The sequence below is a fragment of the Rattus rattus genome, chromosome 8 (assembly GCF_011064425.1).
Source record: "Rattus rattus isolate New Zealand chromosome 8, Rrattus_CSIRO_v1, whole genome shotgun sequence".
Lineage (NCBI taxonomy): Eukaryota > Metazoa > Chordata > Mammalia > Rodentia > Muridae > Rattus > Rattus rattus.
The window spans coordinates 5,268,986-5,294,343 of record NC_046161.1 but is presented as its reverse complement, the minus strand read 5'-3'; the positions used below and the strand labels follow the sequence as shown (position 1 = coordinate 5,294,343).

General features: G+C 40.5%; 1 protein-coding gene across 2 annotated transcripts in view; it reads left to right on the top strand.

Moving 5' to 3' along the window:
- Trpc6 (transient receptor potential cation channel subfamily C member 6) overlaps positions 1 to 15,177 on the top strand; it is a 108,886-nt gene extending 93,709 nt beyond the window's left edge. The window contains exons 7-13 of one of the 2 annotated variants that reach the window (XM_032910668.1): positions 1,588 to 1,852; positions 3,088 to 3,283; positions 4,248 to 4,451; positions 6,052 to 6,126; positions 12,406 to 12,489; positions 13,903 to 13,978; positions 14,848 to 15,177. In XM_032910668.1, the coding sequence (XP_032766559.1) occupies positions 1,588 to 1,852; positions 3,088 to 3,283; positions 4,248 to 4,451; positions 6,052 to 6,126; positions 12,406 to 12,489; positions 13,903 to 13,978; positions 14,848 to 14,999 (1,052 nt within the window). In that variant the 3' untranslated portion in view covers positions 15,000 to 15,177. The remainder of the gene's footprint in view (positions 1 to 1,587; positions 1,853 to 3,087; positions 3,284 to 4,247; positions 4,452 to 6,051; positions 6,127 to 12,405; positions 12,490 to 13,902; positions 13,979 to 14,847) is intronic. The other variant, XM_032910670.1, reaches the window with a different exon arrangement.
- The last annotated feature ends 10,181 nt before the right edge of the window (positions 15,178 to 25,358 follow it).

Below are 25,358 nucleotides of genomic sequence, written 5' to 3'. Positions count from 1 at the left end.
TACCTTTAAATGTCCTTACCACACATAAAAAGTTTGTGAGGTGATTGATATGTTAATGAAATTAATTTAATCAGTATGACATGTCAACACATGTGACATTGAACCCATATACACATGACTTGAAAAAGTTTATATTTGAACCTATTTTCCTTTCAAGACATATAAGCTGTTTCAACCCAAAAGTCTTTGAAGTCTCCAGGAAGGCTCTCTGTAAATAATAATGACACTGTTTCCAACCAGGCATTGAATAAGTTGAGAGATAAAACAAATGAATGAATATGGAGTTGAGTCCTAATCATTATTCCTAAACCTGATAAAAGGGTAGATGTCATAAATCTGAACCAGACAGATCACCAAGGCTGAGTAGCAGAAATTGTAAGAGTAATCATCAAATTTCTCAATGAGGGGTGACATGGTGATTTCAGTAAATGGTTGATCTTCAGGGATGCTTCTGTGGGGATCTGAGAAGTCCCATGAGACTAAAGATGATGATGCCAGTCCCACGATCCAAACAGACTTTTTCCCTATCCAAGATTAACTAACCAGGTGAATTATTTTTTCTCCCCTGGAGAAAAGTGACTAAGGAATGGAAATAAAGTATTATATTTGCCAAAGGAAAATCATCCCTCCCATAGAAACTTGGCTTTGGGGGAAATATAGTCCTTTTGAATATTTATTGAAACTCTCTAGTAAGAAATCTGTTAACATTCAACTGGCACCTTTGTGGGTTTAATATCTATATTACTAAAGTCTCCTTATTGTGAATTCTTAGTACTTATTTCAATTCTAATTTTTTATTTAAGTAGTTTCCTAAAATATACTCAAAAATATCTATTTATAGGGGACACTCAAAACACTATAAAAAGGAAACACATTCATAAGTTCTGTGTTATCCTTTCCTAATTCTAATTCTCTGCAAATGAGGAAATGCAAAATTATAATTATATTCTCCTGCTTCTTACACACTGTGTTGCATTTATTTTTTCATAATGGTCTCTTAAGTGGGTTTTGATGGCTTGATGTAATAATGCCAGAAGAAATTATTAATGAATTATAGAAATTTTTGTGACAAAATAGACTTGTTTTACTGACCAATAAAAAGTATTTCTAGTAAGTTTAAATAACAAGAAGGATAAGCCACAAATGGCATTATTTTGTAGTTATAGTTCAAGATAATGAATACTTCAACAGAGTAATGGACAGATGTTTTTAAGCACTGTCCGTATGTAAACAATGAATTTTGAAGGGCATATGAGAGCCACAGGAGCAGAACCACCTAATTGCTAGAGAGGGAGAAATGAAACTGAGGGGTAATTTGCATAAGTTCTTTCTTCCATTTGTAGCTATCAATAAAATCAATAGAATCAGTTGCTCAACTGGTCTACAGGATTATATTATACTGAGAATTCATAACAAATCACCCCAATCAAGTAAGAATATACTACAGATACTTGAGAAGTTCTTCAGAGAACAAACTTTCACTTGGGAAATTTGATTGTACATTTACTTTCTCAGAGAAGAATTTACCTAAATAAATAACCCATGAGAACTTACCATAATCTTTGTCTCTGATTATTTTTTCTCTAGCCAGGATAAAGTGGGACCCTACTGATCCTCAGATCATCTCTGAAGGTCTTTATGCAATCGCAGTGGTTTTAAGTTTCTCCAGAATAGCTTACATTTTACCGGCAAATGAAAGCTTTGGACCTCTGCAGATTTCACTTGGAAGAACAGTAAAAGATATCTTCAAATTCATGGTCATATTCATCATGGTGTTTGTAGCCTTTATGATTGGAATGTTCAACCTCTACTCCTACTACATTGGTGCAAAACAGAATGAAGCCTTCACAACGTATGTGGTGCTAGGTGTCTTGATGGTAGAGGCTGCAGATTAGAGGATTAGGAGGGGGTTTGACCAATAGCATTTATGCTTGCAGGTCTACACTTTGGTGCAGACCTCTTCTCTCAGTATGCATTAGCAAGATGAGGAGATCTTAAAGTGGATTGCAAGAAGACTAGCATATAGGAAACTTCCCAACATAAAATGATGATAAATAATGTTTTTAGAGTCAGATTAGATGGCAAATACCTCCCACACATACATTTATTATCTTCAGCCCACAAAAAGGAGAAACCAAAGCTCACTAAAGCTAAGCAATGTTGCATAAGTGCTGACAATGCTCGCTACGTAGCATCGACTGTCCTACATCACATGCCATTCTCTTTAACGGGGAATCCAGAAGACTAGGTATGAGGACAGCTGCTCTCACAGCTCTGTTTCCTGGAACCTATCATCATCACCACCACCACACACAATTGCAAATATTGTGCTGCCATCGGTGTCTTAAATGCCAGAGGCTCCATGTCACATGACAAATGACATCTCAAGAAAAGCTCACTGTTTTTCTCATTCTTAAGTGCATTTTTAAAGGGGAAATTAAACCAACTGGGTTAAACACATGGGCTTATCCTTGGACAAACAATTATGTCTATAGCACCACAGTTTTTCCCAGGTCATTCCAGGAATTTTGGCACCATTGTCTGTATTTATAGTGTCCTATTTCCTGATGTATCATTACTTTCTATTTATTTTGTATGAGTGAAAGCACAGATGAACCAGAACTAAAATCACTTTAACATGTTGTATTTCTTTTTTTTTTTTCTATTTTTCGAAGCTGGGGACCAAACCCAGGGCCTTACGCTTGCTAGGCAAGCACTCTACCACTGAGCTAAATCCCCAACCCCAACATGTTGTATTTCTTTAAAGCAATTCATTTAACTTTGCCAAACCCATTGATCATTTAAATACAAATGTCTGACAGCTGTGAAGTGATCTCATCACCTTTACCATCTATCCAATGCTAAACCTCAAGGCATGCTTCTCGTTCACAGCATCACATCTTTGCAGTGAACTCAGATCTACAATTTTACCCATATACAGAAGGGAAACTAAAAAGTCAGGCAATTTTGACTTCTCATAAGTATCAAGCAGTTGCAAGAATATTGAAAAACCTGATTTATGATGATGCTATTATTATGTAATCGTATCTTTTATCATATTTTTCTTTCTGTTATTTGATTCCCCAGAGTTGAGGAAAGTTTTAAGACTCTGTTCTGGGCTATATTTGGTCTTTCTGAAGTGAAGTCGGTGGTCATCAACTACAATCACAAGTTCATTGAGAACATAGGCTATGTTCTGTATGGAGTCTATAATGTCACAATGGTCATTGTTTTGCTAAATATGTTAATTGCGATGATCAACAGTTCATTCCAGGAAATTGAGGTATGAAATCTATATGCTCTGATAGTCCATGCTTACTTCTTTCAAGTAGTGTAAGGATCAATAATCAATGGAATGAAGCGGATTCTGCCTGCTTTGCTATTTCTCCACATTCCGTGCTTGTTCGGTCTATATTGGTCAAGGAATGCTGAAGAGTTTAACTTTGCTCTTAAACACAGTATTGATGGGATCTTCTGGGTCTGCAAAGTCCAAATGCATCACTGTTTCTTAAAATTTAAAATACTATAACGAGGTGAACTTTTTTGTGGTATTTTGGTGTTCTATATTTTGAGAGATAGAATTTCTTGTAGTTCAAGCTAGCCTAGAACTTGCTGCATAGCAGAGAATAACCTTGAGCTCCTGGTCCTCCTGCTTCTACTTTCTGGGTCCACGTGCCACTGTACCTAGTGATGAATTCTTATTTTAGTCAGCAGTTATTACCAACAGTCAGGTGTTGTGGCCCAAGCTGAGATTCCAACATTGTAAGACTGAAGCAGATAGAATAACATGAGTATCAGACCTGCCTGGGCTATACAGTAAAACAATACCAAAAATGAAAAAAAAGTTTAGAAATAATATTACTGTCCAAATCTGTTTTTGAGATATATTCAGAATTAATCCTTTCTCAAATTGGTGATGATTGTGGGTTTTTATTCCAAAAGTACCCTGAATGAACGAATGACTGAGTGAAGAATACTATCTCACAGGGTTCTTTAGAGTGTCAGAAAGTACACTTGATTTCTTGCATAGTGTTTATAAATAGTTGGGAGTTTTGAGATCAGTAGTCCTGCAAGCCTAGTAAAGTCTAAAGCAGACTTCAGAAGGAATATGCCTTCAGTGTACCATGGAGCTCTGTCTTGGAAGTCTTAGGCCTTTTGTAGCCTTTCCCTCTTCTCTCTAGCCATGTGGCATTATAACAACTTGATAATTCTGTTTCCATGCTGAACAATCACATCTATTTGTACAGGATGATGCGGATGTGGAGTGGAAGTTTGCAAGGGCCAAATTGTGGTTTTCCTACTTTGAAGAGGGAAGAACACTGCCTGTCCCCTTCAATCTTGTGCCAAGTCCAAAGTCCCTGCTTTATCTCCTATTGAAATTTAAGAAATGGATTTCTGAGCTTATCCAGGGTCATAAGAAAGGCTTCCAAGAAGATACAGAGATGAACAAGGTGATTAGCTTGCTCAATAATCTCTAGGGCATAATTGTTGCCTTCATCGTGGTAACCACTAAGCATACCCTTTTAAAGGAGCTGTCCATAAGTGAACGATATCCCTCTAGTCTCACTCCTCATCACTATATATATATATATATGGTGCTCCTTGGTCTGTTGACTAGCAAGAACACACTGGAAAATTCCTACCTAAACAGTGTGTAAGAAAAATATATGAAATGTAACTAAATCAATGCATTGTCTGATAGATACTGAAAGTGAGAGCATTTGGAGCCTTATGTGCTCTTCATGCCCAAGTTCCTCACTTCACTGTTACTGAAGTGCCAGGAGTTATGAACAGCTGATGGGAGCTGGGCTGACTCTGAGATAGCATGTGCATAGCAAAGTTCAGGAATGATTGTTCACACACAATGTGGGAAGTCAGTGTCTGCAGCAAGGTGTTTGATGAAAGAAGGTCTAAGATTACTGACTAGAAATAAGAATCCCAGCAGGCAAGTTAATCTCAAGAAGGAACAGATCAAGAGTACTGTTCAGATGATGGGGTAGGAGTCATGCAGTATGAAAGAAAGTTCACTTGATATCTTATATAGTGTTTATAAACACATGAGAGTTTTGAGGTCAGTAATCCTGGAAGCCTTTCAAACACATACGCAGTGCTGTGTGTGCCCTGCACAAGGCTCCTTTGTGGCTGCTGAGTAGCATACCAAGTATCATTGTTAAGTTTCCAGCCACTTCCAGGGGAGGTGGATCAGGGTGGTGACAGCTCTCAGTTTCTTCTACAAAAGGAGTTTGAAAGGAACAAGGATCTTTTTAGAATATTCATTTTGGTTAGAGATTATAGGCATTTTTTTGTCTTTTCAAAAATAGAGAAGTAAGTCAATGAGCAAAAATTATAAATAATTCAATTTGAGTTTTATAAAGAACGAGTTCAGAATGATAAGATCTTCCGAGCAGAGTGGTGGATAATCGTAGGAAGTATGGTGCCCCTGTAACTGTTGCCAATCAGAAAACCATGAGTGTCTGACAGTAGGAGAAGTTCCTCCCTAGATTGGGTGGCCCATTGACCAGATTTGCGGATTCTTGAAATGACAGGAGGCTGTCATTGGCTGTCACTGAATGGAAGGAAAACACTTTTCAATAGTTGTTCCAGCTGCATGAGGCTCTGAGTCAGGGACAAGCTCCATTGGTTCAGATTTCCTCACCTCTACATTGCAGAGATTAAATTAAATCAATATAGAAAGTGATTTTAAAATTCTAAATAATTGTGCATAGAAATTTGGGGGAAACATGCATCTATGGCCTTCCTCCATATATCTAGTTTAGTCAGTAGATTAATGGAAAAAATTCTTTACTCAATGTAATTAAATATACAGTTGTCAGATTTGATAAGAATTATAGCATGAGAAAATTAATGTTTAAATAAATATACAAGGACTTGTTAAAGGGAAGACTCAAAAAGAATGTATTTCTGACACTAACTCATGCTGTAGGATTAGAGCAGGTAGATTTTGGGATATGGTCCAACTGAATAATCTAAAGATTGAAGAGTAAAACTTGGCCATGTTACTGGACTCATTTAAATGTCTATCTTTTAAAGAGAAATGAAGAAAAGAAATTTGGAATTTTGGGAAGTCATGAAGACCTTTCAAAATTTTCACTTGACAGAAATCAGGTAAGTTAATACTTGAAACTAGGAATTCACACCTAGGTTGCCTGGGATCAGAGTTATCTTGTCAGAGAAAGAACCCATGTTTGTAAGCGATGTTAAGGGATGCGTTGCAGCAGCTTGAGAGATGGCTCAGTGGGTAAGAGCATACCAGGGAACTCATGTCCAAATCTACACACATACGTCGTGGTCCATAACCTTTGTAACTCCAGTCCTAGGGGATTCAATACCCTCTTCTGGACTTCATAGGCACTAGTATGCACAGGCATGCATACAGACATAACACCAGTGCACATTAAAAAGTAAGAGAAATAGATAACAGCCACATTAACAGTATTAACAGGCACCCTGACAACTTTCAATGATTTTGTAATTGAGACGAGAGGATGCATCTATGTTCTTTTGCAAAAGGAAATTAGCATGTGTGTAAACTGTGGGACTGATGGGTAGTGAGGTCCAAGGCTAATGGTAGGAAGGAGGCATTGGATTCGATGGTACGTGTTAACTGCATTGAAGAGCGAGTGAAGCTAGTGAGGTCTGTCAGGCAGCAAGCAGCTGTTTGCAAAGGTACCGTGAGGATTCAACAGATGTTGTGGCCAGTACAGTTCCTAATGAGCTAGGTATCTTGAGGTACACTAAATTGAAGACAGCAAATCCTCGATGATAAGGGTATTTGCTCCCGTCCTTGTTAGTCATAGGTCATAGGTTCCAATAGACACTAAAGAGAAATTCAACTAAGCAAACCAGAGAGCAATTTGTCAGGAAGTGCAGTCTTGTACATAAAATCCCCAAGCTCCATGGGCGAAGCAAGACAGTTGTTTTCATTTTTCCTCCTCTCGTTTAACCTGCCCCAGTGAGACGGCATGTGGGGTTTGTTAAGGGTGAGTGGCTGTGATTCTCTTGGAGTTTTCTTGTCCTGGACACAAGATGACAGCTTTACCTCCAGTCATTTCACTCCCTGTGAAGGTAGGAGAGTGGAATGACTGTGTACCAAGAATCATGGCTAGCTAGTTGAATCCCAAAAGCATCTCTAAGGCACTTCTGTTGTGCTGGTTGGCTATAATGTGTTGTGCAGCTGCTCTGAGGAAAGAAAGCAAAGACCAAAAGGGAGGCCACTGCTGTCTGCTTTTAACTGAATATTTTATGTCCCACACCAAAACACAGCTATTCTCAAGGACTGTGTGACCATGATCCCCAGTCTCCCAGGTTCCTTTCTTACCCTCTCTGCCATGAGTCTGTCAACCATTTCCTACTTTAAACCAGAACCTGATGCACAGGTCTTAATATGGAGCACCTAGGGCTAGAAGCCCTACTTCATTAGGAATTTTATCTGGAAGAAGTTTCACTGAACACATCCCAAGCAGGAAGGGTGGTAGAAAGGAGGTGTGGGTATGACACACCCAGGAATCCAAGAGGCCTGCTGCAGCCTGAGGCTTTAGTTTGCAGCATGGGGGCCATGAGTGAGGTAGTAGCCAGTGAAGGGAAAATAGCCTTCAGCCCTCAGGGCAGTCACCACCAGTTGTGAGGAATTGGCGCCATCTTGCTATTTAGAGCTGCTTCTCTTCTGACCAAGACACCAGGCATTTTCAAGTGGTGCAGATAAGGGAGGCATAGAGTGAAATAATGTTTTTAAGAGTGCCCCAAGGACTACTTTCTCTGTGGGGAGCTGGTGTGTTTGTTGCAGGAATGCGTGTGTCGTGCATTCATGTGTGTGCATGTGTGTGATCACGTGTGTTTACATTTTAAAGAATTACAGAAAAACAAGTGAAGAATTTGGCAGAAATAGTATGTGCCTCACGACTACCAAGTATTTACTATCTGGTCACAACAGAAGCTTCCTGCTCCAGGGCTTGTGCTGATGTTATGACAAGAACACTTTGAAAACACAGAGCATATTTGAATATTTATAAAGGATTTCCTCAGGATAGTGCATGGCTGTAAGAGTTATGCTAGAAACATTATCGGGATGGCTCCTTCCTCATGTGTAGGATGTAGGCAGCAAACACAATGGAAAATCTGCTTAGTTAATGCAAATAAAGTGCTTATGACAGTATCTAAGATGGAGTAGAATAGAGTGGGTTCTTATTATTTTTATTAGCACTGTGAGAGCAAACACAAGCACACATTTGATAGTCACATGGGGAGACAGAATTGAGACTAGGCCTAAACTCCTAGAGAAAAGGAAAGGAGTCCAGCTAAATAATGTAAGTGGGTGTGTCTGGAAAAATAATTGCAATAAGTGAATTAGTAAGTGGAAAAATGGTAATGATAATAGAAAATCATCAGCCACTTGGAAGCCAGCATACATTAATTGAGCATTAATTGAGGAATGGCACCAACATTAACTTCTGTTGGGTGTGCTTGGCCACACACACACACACACACACACCCATTCTCAACATTATATTCATTTTCCCATTACACTCTGGCTAAGAATTTACATAAATTGAATGAACCTCTCAGGCTGGTTCCTTACTGTAGTTACCATAGTCTCAAAGGAAGACTAAATGAAGCAAAATAAACTCTGAAACAAGGCACATGGTGGGATGTATACTTGGCCATTTCTCCTTCCTTTTCCCTGGTGAGGTCATGCTGGTCATGGCATGGTAACGAGTCCCCAGACCAAGAAAAATGTGTGAATATCTAGGCAGCACAGGGGAAGTCTTAGTTGATCCAGTTGTGGAGTTTCCGGTGAGATATTGATTCTGTTGTCAATTTGACAATAAGACATATTCGTGTGGTTGTATACTGTGGCATTCATGTCTTTCTTCAAGAAAGAGTGCTAATTTTGTAACTAGCAGCAGCCTCTAGGTGTAGAACCTTTGAGATTTTGTCATGCTCTTGCTATGATTGTATTCTTTAGGTTCCAGGTCCTCTGTCTCACATGTAACATCATCCACCAGTCCCCCATCCCCTGTGAAGTCTAGACACTGGAATGGGCTGGCTCTCTCCAAGGCAGTCTCTGTTCCTTTCCCTCTTTCATAGGCAAGCCATCCCTCAGTGTTGAGGGGAGCAGTGTGCGGAGGGAGAGTGAGAGAGGATAATGAGGAAGAGAATAAGCAGAGCTCATGATTCACATCTGTACCGGCCATAATAAAGCTCATTATTTTGCATGTGATGTGACCTATCATTCTGGATATGTCCCAAACTTCGAGAACCATCTTTGACACTTGCTTACTGGACAATCAAATCAACATAAATGTCCATTTTCCTTACTATGTGAGATTCTGGTTTCAAATGATTTTATTTGAAAAAAATAATTTCAAACCAGCCATTTATATTGAAAATAATCTTTTCCCAGTGTTGCTGAGGGAGGTTCCTCTGGGAATGTTCCTTTCTCATAAAGGTCCAGGTTCAAACACCTATGTTTCAGTCTTCATTACCCAATAGCTCAACTCATTCTCTTTTATAAAGTCAGCCTCTAGGATGGCAGTTTCTGTTTCATCCAAGACCCCTCTCTGATGGCTCGCAAGTTACAGTCTTTAATTAGCTATGGAAAGGCTCACTGGGATGGGCATACCATTTACTGCAGGCATACCATGAAATCAATAGGTGAGCCAGGCATACCATGAAATCAATAGGTGAGCCAGGCATACCATGAAATCAATAGGGCGAGCCAGGTCAAAGTTCTTTTCAAAACTGAGAAGACCTTTTCATTACTGTCTGTCACATGCTTTATTTTGAGTGTCTACTGGCTCTGATGGAGGATAGCCTCCGCTTTTCAGACATGTAGTGCCACAGAAGAGTGTAATTGAAACTCAGTCTCTGCCATTCAACATTATACACATAAACCAGCTAATGCAGAGTGATGTTTAAAATTCCTGCTCTGCTCCTGTCTCAAAACAGGTCACTGACACACTGTTGATGTCACAGTAGGTTTCATGCCTTTGGGGTAGTTTGCTCCACCCTGGATTCAGTGAGAATATTGTTTTGCTTGTTTTTTTTTTAATGATTCTACATCTAGGACTTTTAGTTTTAGTCACCAAATAGGGCAGGAGCTACTGAAAAGCAAATCGTCTGAAAAAGCAAGCAGAGAAAATACAGGGCTAACTTTTACATGACCTTGTAAGAATTCTCAATCTCTCCTTTTTGCATTAATATATGACAGAAGGTTCTGGAAACATATGCATTCATTAAGCTCAAGGGAAGTTGGGTGTGGGAGCTCATGCTTCTAATCCCAGTGCTCAGGTAACAGAGGCAGGAGGATTGCTGCTCAAGGCTAGCCTGGTGTACAGAGTGAGTCCTAGGCCACTCAGGGCTATGTGGTAAAAACCTATTTAAAAGAAAAGAAAGACAAGACTTTAGGAGATTATGGGGGACTAATACTATGTAATTCTCTAAATGTCTTATTCATGGCCTTGGGCATGAATCAAAAGCAAGGTTTGCAGATTATCCCCAGATCAAGTAGATCAGAACTGTCTATGAACAGACTTCAAACCATGCAGCATGTACTTATGCCTCGATTAAAATAACAACAACGGATATTGGCAGCACCTACCATTCTAAGCTGCAGGATCCATGCACCTTTTCTTTTGCAATATTATTCCTCCATTCTGCACTGGAGGTGTCTGAGCTGAGACAGGTAAAATCCGTTGGCTAAATTCCAGTCTCAGACAAGTGGTAGTTAAAATCCAAGTCCACATCTACTTAGTTCTAAAGCAGGAGCTCTATACCAGCAGTGCACACAGCAGTTCTCCTCACATCTGCATTTGGTGAAGCCTGAGTACGTCACCTCCATCTCTTTTTTCCCTTGATTTTTCCTGGCTGCTGATAATTTAATCCTTACAAGATCAAGAAGACTCCAGAACTCTCTACATGCAGAAAAGGGCTTGGTATGTGGTTCATGGAACAGCACCTGTGTAGCATGTATAGTCTCATGCATTTGATATCCATATCTTCCAAACATACACAAAATATAATTAAAGGATTTTTAAGAGCAGTCCATGCTTTGTTCTGAATAGGAGAACACGGCTATTTACAGATAGTTAGAACAAAGCTTGCACTCAGTCCTTTGTGCCTTTATTGTGCCTACATCTCTAAATCTTAGATATTTTTCATACTGGCAATTGAATTCCCTTTTATGAGCTAAAGAGCAAACCTGCCACTCTGCAGCTCTCTAGGCTTAGAGCCAGCAAGGCAGCTGAATGCGGGGTCAGATGATAAAGCAGGATTTTGTGCCACCAAGTGGTAACAATGCTTTTTTGCACATTTGAATACAGTTCCTCTTACACATTACATTGCCTGATTCAATTTTCAAATAACTATTTGTTGTGTTGTTTTGATGTATTGGAAAAATGATAATATTATTTCCTGAAATAACAAATTTATATCTTCTACCCAGAGAAGGATGGGTATGAGTTAATACCTGTCTGGTTATGAACTGTTAATTGTAGTGATTTTCCCATTGACCCTCCATGGGAATGCATTTGATTTGAAGAATTTGGGGCTGTTGAATGGAGTGGGGGCTGCTATCAACAGGTAGGGCTTAGGAAGCAGGCATGCTGCTCAGATGTTATTAGGGAATCTAAACAATGGATGACTTCACTGACTGTTGGAAAAGTCTTATTCCATTGGAAGATAGTTTATCCCCATGATATAGATTTAGAAGTATTCTGTTTTGCTGAAGATTATTTGTAAAAAAAAATGTTTTTCTCCTAGAAGAAAAATGCGTTGAAGAATCCTCAGTCAGCATCTTTGCACGTGAATGTAGTTGGTTCCATTTATTGTGTACTGCCAAAATTCATTTTCTTTCTTTAAATCGCCACAATGGCAATTCAGTAGCAAGTACAATGAAGGGGACACTGTCCAGATCCCCGAATTGAAACTGTCTCATAGAGCTTCTGCAGCATCTGAGTTCTGTTTGGTGAGGCCCCTGGTATTCTATTGAGTGTCTAGGGTAGGTGCAGATTTGGCAATCAGATGGTGAATGCGTTCTCACCAGCAGATCAGCACATCACCACAAAGTCCCCAGCACATGTATTTCCCCTTGTACCACACACATACTTGTTGCAAGGCTAAAACATGACTCTTGTGAGAACATTGTGAGAGCCACAATGTCTGAGGGGCTCCACACATAATCTTCAGTAGCAGCAGTGATCAAAGACTCTTGTCAGACCACTTCTTATATCTTATAAGACAGAGTACTATGGAATGAAAACAAAGAGCCTTATATACAAATATGCTCATCGGAAGGCACCAGACCATTAGCTCACGTGTGTAACTAATAATCTGACACACAGTAACTAACAATACGAATTAAATTAGAGTGTCTAATTCTCTTTGTAGCTGGCACACAACAAACAATCAAGTACAAGGAGCTCAGAAGATTTCCGTTTAAATAGCTTCAGTAATCCTCCAAGACAGTATCAGGTAAGCTCAGAGTACTTCAAGATGTAAATATTGGTTAGGTTCAGGCTTTCAAACTCTGAACTTTGTTAAATTAAAATGAAATATCAGGATATTTTTCAACATCAAAGGTTGTATCCTGTGCTTATGGAGTAACTATCATATGCCTGGTACTTTCCAAATAGGGGATATATAAACAGATAATCACCTAGCTTAGAGCCTGGCTTCTTTGTAGAAGGCCAACATTACAAAACAAGGAAGAGGGGCTAGAGAAATGACTCAACTTAGGGGCACATACTGCTCTTACAAAGGACCCAAGTTCGGTTCCTACTACCCACATGACAGCTTACAACAACCTATAACTTCAGCTCCAGGGCATCTAACCCTCTCTTTTGACTTTCAAGGTCTCCTACACTCTTGTGAATATATGTGCACACAGATACACATACATATGCATGATTTTAAATGTAAGCCTTTAAAAATAAAACCAGAGCAAAATTTACCTCACCTTCTCCGACTGTGAAATAAAGATGGTCTACTTGTGAATAGACCATATCTGCTGCTTGTATATGTGTATGCATGTGTACAATTTTATATACGCTAATGTTCTACAGCATATGTTGCATGTTATACAGATGAACTAATGGTAAATTGTGTAATAGTTCTACAGTGGGTGCTTTCACTCTGACATATATTCCTCTGACTATCAGTGGATTTATTCTTTTATATAAGTAAATGGAAATTTAGCAAAAAACCCACCTTACTATTGATGGACATTTAAGATTTCCCTTTGTAAGTAACACTATTAAACATATTTATTTCTGTTTTTACAATGTTAAAAACATTGCATCTATAAACCAAAGCACATCCTCATGTGAATTAATTACCTTTTAGTTTGGGTTTTATGTAATAAGTTTTGGTGTAGTAATGTAAACACGTCTATACAATTGTTGTCTATTAATTTGCCTTTAATATATATTTGTAGTTATACACAAGCCAAGGCACTAGAGAAGCTTTATTTTATTGAAACGGGTGGTTTTTAAAGAAACTATATAATCAAAGTGTCTAAAATTCTTGGTAGGGTGGAAGACTGGACATTGTTTAATTCCTTACTTCCTCAGAGTTGGGCACAAATCTTTGACCCATCTGACAGGAAGTCTGGGCTTTACTGTTAAATAATACAAGAAGAAGCCCAAAGAATTAAATGTTTGCGCTATTGTCTTCCTCCTTGTGAGAATTAACCTTTGAGTGATTAGCCCAAGTAATGTGACAGTTGCTTTCATAAGAAAAATAAAATGTGGAAATGCATTCTCCTTGTGAGCTAAATCTTACCTGAGCTTTGATAGCCATCATTTCCAAAGGCAGGTAGACCAGAACCCTATTTCAAATGAGAGATTTGCATGAACATAAGGCTGAAGTGGATTTCTTCTTGTCTAGAAAATCATGAAAAGACTCATTAAAAGATACGTACTGCAGGCCCAGATTGATAAGGAGAGTGATGAAGTGAACGAAGGTGAGTTGACCATAAGGACACAGCTTTCCTATGTGAGCTGGGGCTGTGTGGAGATGTGGAGGTAAGAGAGAGCTGGGCACAGTAGATGAGCCTCTGGAGGACATACAGAATAAGTTCTCTCTGGCTGTGTTAATAGATCTCCCCACTGCTGAGGCAATATGCCTAACAAAGTGACTAAAGGAAGAGAAGTTTATTCTGGTCCACTGATTAAGGGGACAGTTTACCATGCTGAAAAAGTACAGTGAGAGAGGACAGTCCACTGCACTGGCAAAAGGCACGGGAGGCAGCTCTTACACTATGTGCTGTCAGGAAGGAGGATGACATGAGTGGCTGTGCTGGACTCACTCTCCCTTTGGTCCCACTGGGATCTTTTCCCAGAGACTGGTGCAGCCCACAGGTTAGATGAATCTTCCCATGGCACTCTGGTCCCTCACAGATAACTTCCTTACTGGTCCAGATGCTAGTGAGTCTCCAAGGCCATTCTAGATCTTGTCAAGTAACAGTCAATATTATCTGTGACCAAGCCATCAAAGGCACAAAACAGCCGGGAACAAACTCTATGTGCAGAGACGGCACAGGCTAGATGAAACACTAATTTTATGGGGTTTTGGTGGAGGTGCCCGGGAAAGGAGGGGGGTGCTCCACTACTCTCCACGTCTCCAGATAACTAAACTTTTGCTGTAATTCCTTTTCTTGCCTGAGAAAATAAAAACCCTTTTCGAATTGGCATGCTGCTTCCTTTGAAAAGATTCAGACTGCGGTCAGGACCATTTTCATCCTAACCTAGAATCATTGGTTTGCATTTAGAATTCATAGTTAACTTCATTTCTTATTTATATTTAACTTCCTTTGATTCTTCCTCTTCACAGGGGAGCTGAAGGAAATTAAGCAGGACATCTCAAGTCTCCGTTATGAACTCCTTGAGGAAAAATCACAGAACACAGAGGACCTAGCAGAACTCATTAGAAAGCTTGGGGAGAGACTGTCTTTAGAGTCGAAACAAGAGGAAAGCCGCAGATAATGCACGGCCCCTCAGAAACGCATATTTATTTCTCCACTTGAAGCCATATTATTTTCTGACTTATTTTTTTAAGTGCCAATGATAAAAAGTATGTTACCTGGTAACTTGGATCATTTAGAGTCCTAATATCAATGTTTTTTGGTGATTAAATTGCATTGTTGAGGCTAAACATTGTGGATATGCTGAAAAGTCTGCTCGGTTTCTTAGAGCTTGTTCGCTGGATAGCTTTCTTGGGTGGGAGAGGGTAACTCTGCTGGTGTGAATGTCTCCTCTGTCTGCTTGGGAATGGGCCTCAGGTGGCCAGGGGTTTTTCCTGTTAGGGAATGAGCCTAGAAGAGTTTGTACTGTTCCTTGTGCCCCTGTGTGGTTCCCCTGACAGAGTGAGTTCAGGCATCTGCGTTCACCTGGGACTTCCAACCATGGAAGAAAATAATTTAAAATGTTCCGTAAGCACCATCTAGGTCCTTAATATAATTGATGCTGCCTGTTTCAACTTTGTTTAGAGCCTTGTGTGGTGGCAAACTCCTGTCAGATCAGCACTTGACAGATAGAGGAAGGTCTGGAACTTAAGGTCATCCATGGCTACAGGATGACACTCTCTGGGGTACATGAGACCAAATCTAAAACCAAAGCAAAATATACCTATGCCTGTGTTCAGTTCTCTGCCTCACCTGTTTAAAAACATTACACTTACAAGGAAAATGTTTTTCTTGGCTAGGAAACATGGTGTGTGTGTGTGTGTGTGTGTGTGTGTGTGTGTGTGTGTATGTTTGTGTTTGTGTGTGTGTATCTGTGTGTGTATGTGTGTGTTTGTGTATGTATGTATGTGTATATCTGTGCTTGAGTACATATGTATGTATGCATGCACATTTATGTAAATCTGTGTGTGCATAAGTATATACATATATACAGCATTCTTGCCTTCTTTTGTAGTTAGAGTGAATCCCCAAAATCTCTTGATTATGACTTTTTAAATTGTGGCTAAAAGTTCCTATTCAATAAGAACTTTTTATTACAGTTGTGTTGGTTCCTTGACAGCACAATTCTGTGCTTTTTCTGAGGGATTTACAGACAAAGTTCCACTTTCAACCTTTGAGTATATGTAGTCCTGTGGTAACTTGCAAGCGTTGAGTCTATTACTACCAGTGTGGTCCACTCTGCTCCCAAACATGTAAACAGACATGTAAACAGACATGTAAACAGATGTGTAAACAGACATGTAACAACTCACTCAGTGCTGGTTGTTATAATTATGCTGCTGTAATCCAGTATCTTAAACAACTAAAACACAGCCATGAAGGTTATCATTTTACCCAATGATCTTCAGATGATGCCTACCGTTAGCCACACCACTGCTTCTAGTTAAGCAGAAGCACATCTTTAAATTGCCTTAAAGGCGGAGAGAACAGAAAATCTGTTTATCACCAAATATGGCTGGAGAATCAGCTTAGACCACACAGCTGAATTTTTATATTTAGTGGTTTTTGTATCTGTGGTTTCTTATAGATTAACATTACACTGACAAAGTAGAGGTCCATCTTCAAATGGTATGTGGCAATATTTAACTAAAAATTGTGAAAAAACACCCCCCCAAAACACCTCATACTAACTGCCATATCCACAAGTTGAATAATGTGACATGCATAGACTTTGTGTGTCATGAAGAGATTGGCTTCCGTGACAAGGACCATGGAACAATGACTTGGTTTGACTCCAGGCTTCTCCAGAAAAGAGGTGGACAGCATGGCTGTGGGTCCCCAGTGAAAGACACTACCATCTAATCGCCTTCTCTTACATGGTCACAATAAATATCCTGAGGTCAGCAGGTATTTCAGAGGGCAGCTCAATTGGTACCTGTTCTGGTTTTCCCTTCAGTTAGAACATCAAGAAAAGATACCAGAGTATAATAAGACTTTTAAAACTGAAGACAGACACTAAATATGGCAAAAATCTCAGGATCACTGGCTTTTATAAACACAAGTAATTGAAGACCCTTATCTACATCACAGACACCTCTGTTGCTAAAATAAAGTTGAAATGTTGCACCTATGCCAGATACTCGCTCCTTTTTGAGACTTGGGCACCACGTGGAAGAGTCATTAGTGACGTCTGTCATTGCAGCCAACAGGTGTTCCTTCCTGCCTAGCCCTTCCCTCACTGGAGGATTTATTGCTAGTGAGCATATCAAAAACTGTGGTGTGATCATGCATGATTTCGCCCCTCATTTCATGGCTGAATCTGAGAAATGACACAAATCCAGCACGATCTTACTAGATGCTGTGGTTTGAATGTGCAATGTTTGCCACAGGCTTGTTTGTTCAAACACTTGGTCCCTAAAGTGGTGTGCTATTGGGAGTGGGGAGCAGTGGAACCTTTGGGAGGTGAGACCTTGCTGAAGGAAGTGAATCACTGAAAAGCAGGGCCCAAAGTTTATAGGTCTATTCTCATTAGTGTCCCCTGTTTCTTGCACCTCTCACATATGATGTGATGGGTCCAGCACTCAGGATGAGATTCCTGCCGTGATGACATTATACTCCCTCAAGCCATGAACTAAAATTAAACCTTTCTCCATGAAGTTGCTTCTTGTCTGGTGTTTAGATACATCAGCGAGAAACTAGCTCGTGCTCTAGGCCTGTGGAACAAATGATCAGAACCTACCTCCTAGAAACTGAACGTCAATGGAACTGAGACAGCACACATTTGGGAGAAAGGATTACTGAGCGTGTGTCTCCTGCCAGGCTTTCGCTCTTGCTTTCTACCAAAGTTTCACTTACGTTGCTGTGTCAAAAACAACCTACGAGAAAGAAACCTTTGGAGAGCCAGGTTTATTTCAGCTCACAATTTCAGGTCACAGCAGAAAATCAATGCTGCAGGAAGTGAAGGCAGCTAGTCATATCACACCTATAGTGAAGGAAGAGAGACATGAGTGCACGCATGTGTCCTACTCAGCTTGCTTCCTTTAATCAGACAGTCTAGGGCCCAAGCCCAGGCAGTGGTGCCATCCACAGTAGGCTGGGTCTTCCCTCACTAGTAAACATTATTCAGATAATCTCTCATAAAAATATCCATAGACTAGTCTGGTCTAGGCATCTCCTCACTGAGACTCCCTTCTGAGATGATTCAAGCCTGTGTCAATTTGACTACATAACCACCACATCCATTATATTGCTTACTCAAACTTCATGCTTATAAAAATCATATACTTATTTTGGAAATGAGAAAAAACAAATTCTTAGAGTATAAATAACTTGTAAAGAGACGTGCCAGAGTCAGGAGCGAAGGAGACAGGTCCTTCACCCTTGTTGGTACTCTCCACTGACTGGAGGTGCAGTCTCATACTATGTTTAATCTCTTGATAAGAAATTTTGCTGTACCCAGTGTTCAACGTCCAGCCCAAAAGCAGACGACAGCCTCTGATGAGGAAAGTTGTGATCAGTAGAAAATCTGCTTTCAAGTGGATGTAGATACAGGGGAGAAGGGAATTGCTTTGTTACTTACACATCTTCATTACTGAATCCCCTGTAACAAAACACAGGTGAGTAAACAGACCAACCTACAGGTTTATTTAATACAAACCTTCTGTGGCACTGAGCCTTCAGAAATACAAAATAATTCAACTTACATATTTTGCTTTAAGTCTGATGAAAAGCAGACAATCATGAACAGATGTTTAGATAGATGATTAATGAGACTTAGAGTTTTAGAATTTCACTGTGTGTGTTTCTGTGTATGTGCGTGTACCTGTGTGTGTGTGTGTGTGTACATGTGGATGTGTGCACGCGTGTGTGTTCAAATGATTGCTTGACTTTTTTCTCTTTTATCTCATGTTTGTACCTATAGAACTTTCTAGAGAGAATTTTTCAATTTTTAAGTCTTTCAAGATTTTGTTTAAGTTTATTGATTTGTATATGGATTTTAGATTTTGTTAAAAATAGTCATGTCCAGGGACTTGCATATAATCCTCGAAAGTGGTAACCTACTCCATCTGCTATAGCTACTTCAACTTTATAATCTTCAACCCCACACAGTTAATAGCCTTTTAACTCTATGATCCCAGCAGAACCAACTTTGAATAGCCACTCACGACCTCAGAATAAAGTTGGTCATAGTAATTGTAAGACTATCTCTTGTTCTGAAATCAACTTTTACAGAGATTTGTGTGTAATTAAGTTTATGCTATCCAGCAATGTGATTATTCATTTTAAATATTATGCTATTTTTATAGATAATTACAGTAAGTGGATACAGAGATTGTGATTCACATCCTGTCTACAAGAAATATATTTCACCCTTTTGAAGATGACATGTTGGAGGCCATTTTGTTTGATGGAAAAGAAAAGAGGTCAAATGCTAACCACAGTTATCATAAGTAATTACAGTGTTACATGGGATGTGGGAGAAAAAGAGGAGAGAGATGTGTTTTAGTCTGTGTGGGCTGCTATTAAACAATGCCACTAAAGTGAGCAGTGTGTAGATAGCACCTGAATTTTCTACATTTAGGAGAGGAGTAAGTTGGGGGGTGCATTTCCTGCTTCATGAACGGCCGTTGTTCACTGTGTCCTTGCACTGTAGATGGGGCCATCTATTCTCTGGGATCTCTTTCACAACCTCCCTGACTCTGTTCATCACTAATACTTCGCAAGGCTCTGGTTTTCTTTCTTTTCCTGATGCTCTGACAAACACAAAAAGGCAAGGTATATTTTTGTCACTGTCTCCAGGTGGCAGGAGTGCATCTGTGTCACTGTCTGTGGTTGCAGGAGTGTATGTGTGTCACTGTGTGGGGTTGCAGGAATGTATGTGTGTCACTGTGTGTGGTTGCAGGAGTGTATGTGTGTCACTGTGTGGGGTTGCAGGAGTGTATGTGTGTCACTGTGTGTGGTTGCAGGAGTGTATGTGTGTCAGGAGTGTATGTGTGTCACTGTGTGGGGTTGCAGGAGTGCATCTGTGTCACTGTGTGGGGTTGCAGGAGTGTGTCTGTGCTCAGTCTGTTGATTCAGGAGTGTATCTACACTCACTGTCAGGTGACTGTGGTTGCAGGAGTGTATGTGTGTCACTGTGTGGGGTTGCAGGAGTGTATGTGTGTCACTGTGTGGTTGCAGGAGTGTATGTGTGTCACTGTGTGTGGTTGCAGGCGTGTGTCTGTCCTCATTGTGTGTGGTTGCTGGCATGTGTCTGTGCTCACTGTCCATGGTTGCAGGAATGTGTCTACACTCACGTCGAGTGGAGTGATTGTGATTACAAGAGTGTACCTGTGGGTCACTGTCTGTGGTTGCAGGCGTGTGTCTGTCCTCACTGTCTGTGACTACAGGAGTGTACCTGTGCTCACTGTGTGTGACTACAGGAGTGTACCTGTGCTCACTGTGTGTGACTACAGGACTGTACCTGTGCTCACTGTGTGTGATTACATGAGTGTACCTGTGGTCACTGTCTGTGGTTGCAGGTGTGTGTCTGTGCTCACTGTCTGTGGTTGCAGGCGTGTGTCTGTCCTCACTGTCTGTGACTACAGGAGTGTACCTGTGCTCACTGTGTGTGACTACAGGACTGTACCTGTGCTCACTGTGTGTGATTACATGAGTGTACCTGTGGTCACTGTCTGTGGTTGCAGGCGTGTGTCTGTGCTCACTGTTTGTGACTACAGGAGTGTACCTGTGCTCACTGTGTGTGACTACAGGACTGTACCTGTGCTCACTGTCTGGAGGCAGCCGGAGAATAAGGCAGCAGATCATTTTTCATCCACAGTTATGGAGCAGAGGGAGGAATCTGTGCTCTGCTCCCTTTGCTCTATATGTAGTCTCGCATCCTGGCACATGAAATGATGCCATCCACAGTTACGGTGGTTCTCTTGACCTAAGTTAGTCCAATCTTGATACTCTAGCATAGGTATGCGCAGAGTTTGGTCAAGTTGATAAACCATGTCGAACATCACAATTATCTCTTCAGACAGTTCTGCTTTGTGGTTTAGATTTTGACACCTGAATTTGGAAGGCAGACACAAATTCTTAGACCACAGTCATGGGTATATACAGAATTTTCTTGTGTCCACCGGGCAGCAAGGGCTATTCTTCCTTGTTGGCAAACATCAGGGAGAATGTACAGAGGTGGGTAGATGGACATGCCTTTTAGGAAACACAAGAACATTGTGGATGTTTCTCATAAATCCCTAGAGAAGAACCTTGATGCTGGCATTCAGGAAGTAAGTATTGAACTTCACTACTTGGCATTTTGGTCCTAATTGTTGTCCATGAAAATGGAAGAATTTTTAATCAGAATAAATTAGGTTCCTTATTACCATGTCTTGAACTAAAGCAGTGTGGAGATGCTTTGCTGGGCTGTAACCTTTTCAGTAGTCTGTGATTTGCTGTCTGACATTTACCCTCATCTTTCCTTCAGTAGGTGGACTTTCCCTAGGATAATTGGAAAAGGTCAAATTTTAGAGTGTTTCCTTGTATCTTAAAAAAAGATTCACTTGTGTCTACTTCATTGCTATAAGTTGTTAACATGTGGTAGAATGTGTGTGTGTGTGTGTGTGCCACATGCATGTACATATACACACATATATATAATCTGCAATGATATGTAGTAAATAACAGCACTACACACCTATACATACATACCCTTTCAAATCACAGCCGACTGTGACAAGAGAAAACATACTGTTTTCTTTCGCTTTTACTTGTTCCTTCATTTAATTTTTATTATTATCTTAATAAGTTTATCCTCTTTTTAATCTCTATTATCTTCCTCTTCTAAGACCTTCTCAGCCTACTACAGATGCAAAGACAGGATATGTGAGTTCAAGTTCCAACTCTGGAAATTTCCATCTGTGCATTCTTTACTGTTTTCCTCTTTTCCTGGTCTACACTTATGTAGATGGAAAACTAGTGCTTATAGAGATGGAAAACTTCTGCTCTGAGTGATGTTAAGGCTGAAGTAAGTTTAAACACTTTAAATTCAGACCATAGTACTGGGGACACAGTAAGCATTCAGTTAATGGGAGCCACTGAACAAAAATAATGTGGCTCAAAATTTTCTTTTTTTCTGGGGGTGTGGAAACAACTCCATTGGCAGACTTAATTGCCTCATGTGTATGAGTCTCTGGGTTTGAACTTCAGTATCACATAACTGGGTACCATGGTGCAGGCCTGAATTCTCATAGTTGAGAGGTAGAGTAAGGAGAGACAGAAGTTGAAGATATTTGGCTAGCTTAAACAGTAAGTCACATGAGACGCTCCCTCAAAAGAATAATGGGACACAGGACGGACAGACTCCCTTCCCATTGTCTCAGCCTCTTCCACCTTAAGCCAAATAAAAGCAAGGAACACTCGGCTCATGTCATCCCTGAGCTAAGAAGGAGCCCGAGGCCCCAGCTGGAATTGTAGAGACAAAGGACAGAGGAGTTCTGTCTGTTTAGGCCTGACCTTCAGGCCACATAGCTGTCATGCCTAAAAAAATAGACGAGTCACATTTAAACAGTATTTGGGAAATTTTCAAGGTGCTTTTACTGTTTGGATTCTAATAATGTATTATTTTAAATAATGGCATTGAAAGTTTCTTTGGGTTGAGGACTATGTTAGATCCCATTCATAAATTTTTATGGGAGCTTGTGGCAGTTGTGGGAATGTTCTGGTACTGCTTTCAATAGGAGTGCTTAAGACAGAGCTTAGGGAGTGGGCTCTCAGGGACAGAGCCAGGGGCTGCCAGGGAGGGGCAGCGGATCCTGTCCTCTTAGGAAGGTACGAATGTCACGAGGACATTCTAGAGCCTCCGTGGAGAGGCAAATCTGGAGAGATTCTGTTAAGTTCAGCTTTCCTGCTGTGGTCTGTGGTTTCTTCTTTCTTAGAAGACACGCTGGACATTGTACAGATGCCAGCAGGCTGATGCGTGTTTTCAAGTCCTCCTTGAGGCACGTGAATTTAAGCTATTCACTTCTTCCTTCTGCTTAGTAGAAAAATCATCCTGCAGCTCAGGAAAGCAACAGCAAATTTACACACGTGTTGTTAATTCACTGACCGTCATCTCGCTGGTTATTCCAGCAGCATGGTCCAGTCTCCATGGTTATCATCAATGGAAAGGGCCTTTTCTTGCTCATGGCCCATCTCAGCATTTCACTGCTGCTGGATGCTCTTTGTTCTGGAACATCATTATATTTCTTATACATCTCCAGTACAGTTAGATATGACTTGATATCTTCCTGATGGGTTAGGACCTCAATGAAGTTCCAAATGTGAACCCTCTATGTGGATCTTCACAGGTCCTCAGGGCCTTTTGACTATTCTGGGCAAAACAGTATGATATATAGGATAAAAGTGTTTAATATATTGAAGGATTCAGAGTTTGGTTTTGGTTATAAGAAACACAACCCCTTTAGTGGTCTGGTCTAAATTGTGACACTATGTAGTCATGGCAACCTCCTCCACCTGTGGTCATGGCAATCTCCTCCAGAGATTTGTTTATGCTGAGGTTAGACATTAGACTTGAAAATTAATCTGTTAGTTGAAGGTTGCAATCAATAAGACAATCTACATCATCTTGAATTCCTCCTTCTCCAGCCTTTACCAGAATGGCATCCTTTGAGTGTATTACAGAATTTTGGGAGGACTATAAAACTGTCCATCAGGAATGCATGGTAAGTTCATATCACTGCATTAGTACTGCCCTCAGAGTTCTTGGCATGTGCCTCACAAGGCAGTGTCTGATGCTCACTTCTGTTCTTGGCTTAGCAAATCTCCTAAACAAGCACAGGGAATCCATGTCTTCTTCAGTCATTTCAGTTAGAATCATGACACTAACTAAGATGGCTCGTGCCCTGCTAGAGTTCTGAGACCTACAGCCTGTAAAACACTGGAATCCATCAGGACAAGTCCCTAAACGTGTGCTTTATGGTGAGGGGAAGAGATGGTTTTACATGTCAGTTGGGTAGGATGCCTATTGGAGAAAACTGCTTCAACTCCACACAGTCACCTGTATTGCTGTAGGTAACAGCATCAGAACACGCTCTATTGTTAGCATGTTGCTCTCATTTGGTTGGGCATTCTGCAGTTTTCTCTCAATTTTAGTGGGTTATAACTCAGTTGAGTGAGGTTAAAACATCACAGCCAGGTCTCTGACCTGAGGGACGGCAGGGAAGTATTGGATAGCCTCAGCAAACCCAAGAACCAAGCATATACTTCATACTCTGTACCAAGAAGCTCCCTTCAAAGGACTTGCATTCTCATGGCCATGAAAACAAACAATCAAGCAAACAAACCACAACCTGCATAAGCCTGGGAGACCTATGACCCATGGAATTATGTAGCAGACACTATCAGATGTCTCAGCATGTTTCATTAGGTGCAAATAATGTTTAAAAATGGTCATGTTTACTGAATGGATATTCTGGTGCCACTTGCAACCTCAGTAGGACTGACAGCCTTCATGTGAGAAGAGAACAGGACAGTTCCCAGGCAGAGAAAGACATCAATTGGGACCGAGCCAAGATAAGCTGGCCAAATATTTTGGCAGTGGCATCTCAGTAAGTCCTGTCAGTCTTCCTGGGCACCAAGACTTCATGAAGGACTTGGGGCTCCAATGTTCTGTCAATCATCTCTGTCTTTCTGCACAAACCTGGCCAGATGTAGGTTCTGTTTCCTTTCTACGTGGTTGTTGGCCAGACCACACTGTTTTCTATCCAGTCTGGGAGGTCACAATGACACAGTTCAGGCAGGCTTGTGACAAGGCCCTGGAGAAACAGAAAGGAAGTGGTGGAGCCTGCTGTTGCTGTGATGCCCTAGAGAAATGGACTGAGAGACAGAGACGGACTGGAAGAAAAGCCCACATGCTGCTGGGAAATCCGGGAAAATGCTGAGTTTCTCTCGGGTTTCACTTCCTCTGAGGTTGGAGGGTGAATTGAATAAGACATGTACGAAGGCCTGTCTTGATTAAAGGAGCTGAAGGGGCTTGCAACCCCATAAGAACAACAATACCAACCAATCAGAGCTCCCAGGGACTAAACCACTACCCAAAGACTACACATGAATTGTACACATGACTCCAGCTGCATGTGTAGAAAAGGATGGCTTTGTTCAGCAATGGGAAAAGCCCTTGGTCCTACCAAGGCTATAACCCCCAGTATAAGGAAATGTCAGGTTGGGGAAAGTGGAAGGGAGAGTGGTTGGGGATGGGGAACACTCTATAGAAGAAGGGGAGGGGGTGGGATGGGGACTTATGAATGGGAAACTGGAAAAGGGAATAACATTTGAAAGGTAAATAAAAAATATCCAAAATAAAAAAAAAAGAAAAAACTTAAAAAATTAAATTAAACAAATAAACAAATGAACGAACAAACAAAAAAAAAAACAAAACAAAAAGCAAACAAAACAA